General features: G+C 42.6%; 1 protein-coding gene across 1 annotated transcript; it reads right to left on the reverse strand.

Moving 5' to 3' along the window:
- Window positions 1-1,756: 1,756 nt before the first annotated feature.
- IL17A (interleukin 17A) lies at window positions 1,757-3,566 on the reverse strand. Its single transcript, XM_075497237.1, has 3 exons — window positions 3,540-3,566; window positions 2,734-2,978; window positions 1,757-1,994 (listed from the first exon to the last, which is right to left on the reverse strand). Exons 1-3 carry the CDS (start codon window positions 3,564-3,566, stop codon window positions 1,757-1,759), a joined length of 510 nt encoding a protein of 169 aa, XP_075353352.1.
- Window positions 3,567-3,973: the final 407 nt, after the last annotated feature.

Below are 3,973 nucleotides of genomic sequence, written 5' to 3' on the forward strand. Positions count from 1 at the left end.
GGATGGTATGAAACCCTTCACTGAATAACCCTTCACTTGATAACCCTTCACTGAAAGGGTTATCAAGCATTGGAACAGGCTGCCCAGGGAAGTGGTTGAGTCGCCATCCCTGGAGGTATTTAAAGGACGTTTGGATGAGGTGCTTAGGGACATGGTGTAGTGGTGGTTTTGGCAGTGTTAGGTTTACGGTTGGACTCGATGATCTTAAAGGTCTTTTCCAACCTATACGATTCTGTGATTCTGTGATTCTGTGAAACCTGTGGCTGTGCTGTGAGTTTAGGTTACAAGCTGATCCACCTGATTTTGCCTGGTGTAGATTAGGGAGGGTTTAGGCTCACTGGCACAGCTGGAGGGAATAACCCCCAGCAGCAAAAGTTGGGATGATCACATCTCCAGTGAGCACGGCTGGATCTGGAGAAGATGCTTTCACCTGAGACGACCTTGCCTCTCATTAGGGACTTGCATCCCTGACCTCTGCTTCTCTAGAAATTCTGTATTTGCTGTTGCATTTGCCAATGGCATTTTGACAGTGCCTGAGAAGGGTCACGCCTCCCCGAGATGGCAGCAACCAAAATATCCGCGTCTTCACAAACCAGCCTGCCTTTTGAAACACGGAACGTTTTCATCTGAGCACTTTTAACCCAAGTGTGCTTTAAATAAACCCACCTGCAGTGCAAAACATCCGCCTACGCAAGTCCCATCGCAACCATGGTAGAAGTGCTGTGTCAGTGTGGTCTACATTTGAAGCACTAGCTGCTGGCAGCAAACGTATTGGAAGGACACGAGCACGGAGAAAATTACAATTGCAGTTAGCAATATGTGGTTAATTGCTTCAATTATCCACCCGACTCACTCATGCGCTTTTCCTCATGTACCTGGGTAGTGACCCTGCTCTACAGAAAACGTGTTGAAATGGGTTGGAGTGAAATTCTAGATAGCGTTGGACCAAAGTTAAAACTTCGCAATGGAAACGCACTCGCCATTTTAGGGGAGGGAGTTTCTTTCCCCCCAGAGATGCATTCAAAGTATTGTGTTGAATCTATCTTTAAAAATTCCTTTCCAGTTGGATAATTAGGTGGATAACTGGGTAGTTACCCACTGCTTTTTTTGCTAGTCTGTCTTTAATGTGAATCTACTGGGTGTCACTTGGTAAATCACTTTCCTCCAGGTATCTTAGTTTCTCTATCGGTAAAATGGTGTTAATGATACAAGCTCTAGCTTTTTTATGGACTTTACGTTCTACTGCAGCAGAGCTTGATGTTATTAAGACAATTTTAGGTTTTAGCATCATGCAAATCTCTAACAGGGTAATAATTGAACTGAGTGATTTCTTGCCTTAACAAAGAGGCTTTTTTAGAAAGAAAGGAGAACACCACAGAGTTATTTACTGATTTTTATTACACAAAGATAAATAAACAGATACATTATTAATAACTCTTCCACCAGCATAAATAGAATTACATAAATAAACATTTCAAACTGTAAACTAAAGTTGTGTAAAGAGTTCCCATTACTTTTTCAGCCCAACACATGAAGGTCTCCGGATTCTGAATTTATAGAGTTCAAGATTTTGGGGGAGAAGGAATTTTTTTTTTAAACTGAGACTTATTAATTTTTAATATATTCTGATAAATTCTAGCTAATCATTACAGCTTGATTCGGTTTTGCGGAGACTGAATAAGGCCCCTTCATTTCATTGCTGGTAGGCAAGGAAACTCTCCTCTGTGGCTCCCTGCTCTTACACTACTGGCTGCCTTTAAGCCTGGTGTTGGATCAAGGGGGTGACACACGTGCAGCCCACAGTGATTATTTTCTTCTCCAACCGGTATGATTGGTGGCAGCCTTTCTGCTCCCTCCGGAGGACGAGGATCTCCTGTTTGATGGGGACGGAGTTGACACTGTGGTCCAGCTGCCCATTCAAATTCACACACCTGGAGTGGCGGCACTTGGCATCAGCAATCACTTGGGGGAAACGGTTGTGATCCTCATCGATTCTGTAAGTTGACATTAAAGGAAGTATTTGAAATGGAAATGCTGCTGTGTCTCTGGAGTCATGAAGGTATGGATCATCATGGGCTCCCAGGTCAGGAACCTGCACCTCCTAGGAGATTGCCTACTAAGGGGCAGCAAACCCTCCACTGCTGTAGGTTTTTAAGTGTAAATAAAGGGTAGGTAAGTAAATAAAGCAGGTTTTTAAGTGTAAGACAAGCATGCCAGGATTGCATGCAACTGCCTTTGCAAAGAACTTGCTTCAAATAGGCACTGATGTTGAAAGACCAATTGGAATTGATATTTGAGCTTCCCAACATGTCAGACTGACTAATGGATCCAAAAACCTGCAGCTCCCCTCCAAAACATGAAATATTCTTAGGGCCTGATGCTGATGTTATTAAATCACCATTGAATTTGGTGCAATGTTAACCCTCCAAGGCCTTTTTGATAATCTCTTAGATAAAGAATGCTTTTGAAGGTAAAGCTTGCCCCCGTATATAAATAAATTAATTCAATTACAAAAGTAATTTTCTTTGCCTTCTATATGTTGGCCTAGACCATGCTTTTGCTCTGTGCTCCTTTTTGTGTTGATTTCAAAGAGGATTATACAGACTGTGGATACTCTATTTCCAAAAGCTCACAACAGTGAAGCACTGATAATAAAGACGTGAGCGTAGCCTCTGCATTATTCTCGAGCATTGCAGCCAGTGTATTTCTAGACCGTAAGGACAGAGCTCATACCTGTAATCCCACGGAGCCAGCGAGCGGCTGCTGACATCAAGAGTCGCTTTGGTGTCCTGGTTCATGTTGCTGATGCTTATGTTCACTCTCACAGTTTGAGGGAATTTTGAGCCTTTTTGGGTCAGGCATCCAGCATATGCTTGCTTGAAGAGGCTCTCTGGCTTGAGTCCAGGCCGTATCACCTTCCCGTAGGCAGAACTGCTGACTGACAGCACGGCCAGCAGCATTAAGAGCAGTGATCTGACCTGAAGACAATTGAAGCATTTAGGACCCAACGCAGGTACAGCTGTTGTAGCACAGCACGCCTAACAACTCTTCTGTCCATCTGGGAAATTCATCCACACTCAGCCTAGCTGGTAGTCAAAGCCTATACTGTAGGTTGAAGCAATTATGCAAAAATGTGCCATATATCACATCCACTCTTGCTTTCATTAACTAATCCTTACAGTGCTGACAGGTATGGTACACACTCAGTTGTAATTTGGTGATAAAAAAATTTCAATTATACAAAATAATATAATACAGGAGATAGCAGAAAGGATACAACAACAAAAAGACACTCAAAGGTTGAATTTTCAATGTATTTCTTGACTTCAGAGTATGTGGCAGTAGCCCTGTCCTTAAGTTACCCGTACGGTCTCATTGCTGCCCTATGCTGGTGCTCTTTAGCAGTCTCCCATTTTAGTCATTTTCAATTATTAATGGTTTAAACAAGTGTTTTAAAGCTGGGTCCTGACAGTCATCTATTAGAATTCAAATATGTCTCTGTCAAATTGGGGGAAAAAAACTACAAAGCACGTTCTTACCAGAGAAGCACGAAGGATCGGAGACATCTTCCTTCCTTCTCTTACTGCGGCTGATGCTTGTGCTGGGGCTCTGTCGAACTGAAGGTGTCTGGGCGCATTTGCTGCTGGACTTTTTATAAGGGCTTCTGTGCTGTCCTAGTTATTGTGGAGTAGGTGTTTTTTTCCCAACCTTAACTGTGGTTTCTGACCATAACTTAAATTAAAAGCGTATGTATATATATTCCATTAACGCAGGTGGAAGACAGGATATGGGCTCACCCTCTCTTAGATCTGTAGATGATGTCATTACTTTAGCCATGTCACTCAAGTAGTAACAAAAGTCAATGATGATATTAGAAAAACCACCAAAAAATTGGCACGCACTGCAGTAAGCAGGTGCAAAGTGCGCGATTTTAAATTGGGACTAGAGTCGTCATCTGGTCAAACATAGGTTG

This window comes from Mycteria americana, chromosome 3 (genome assembly GCF_035582795.1).
Source record: "Mycteria americana isolate JAX WOST 10 ecotype Jacksonville Zoo and Gardens chromosome 3, USCA_MyAme_1.0, whole genome shotgun sequence".
Taxonomy (NCBI): Eukaryota; Metazoa; Chordata; class Aves; order Ciconiiformes; family Ciconiidae; genus Mycteria; species Mycteria americana.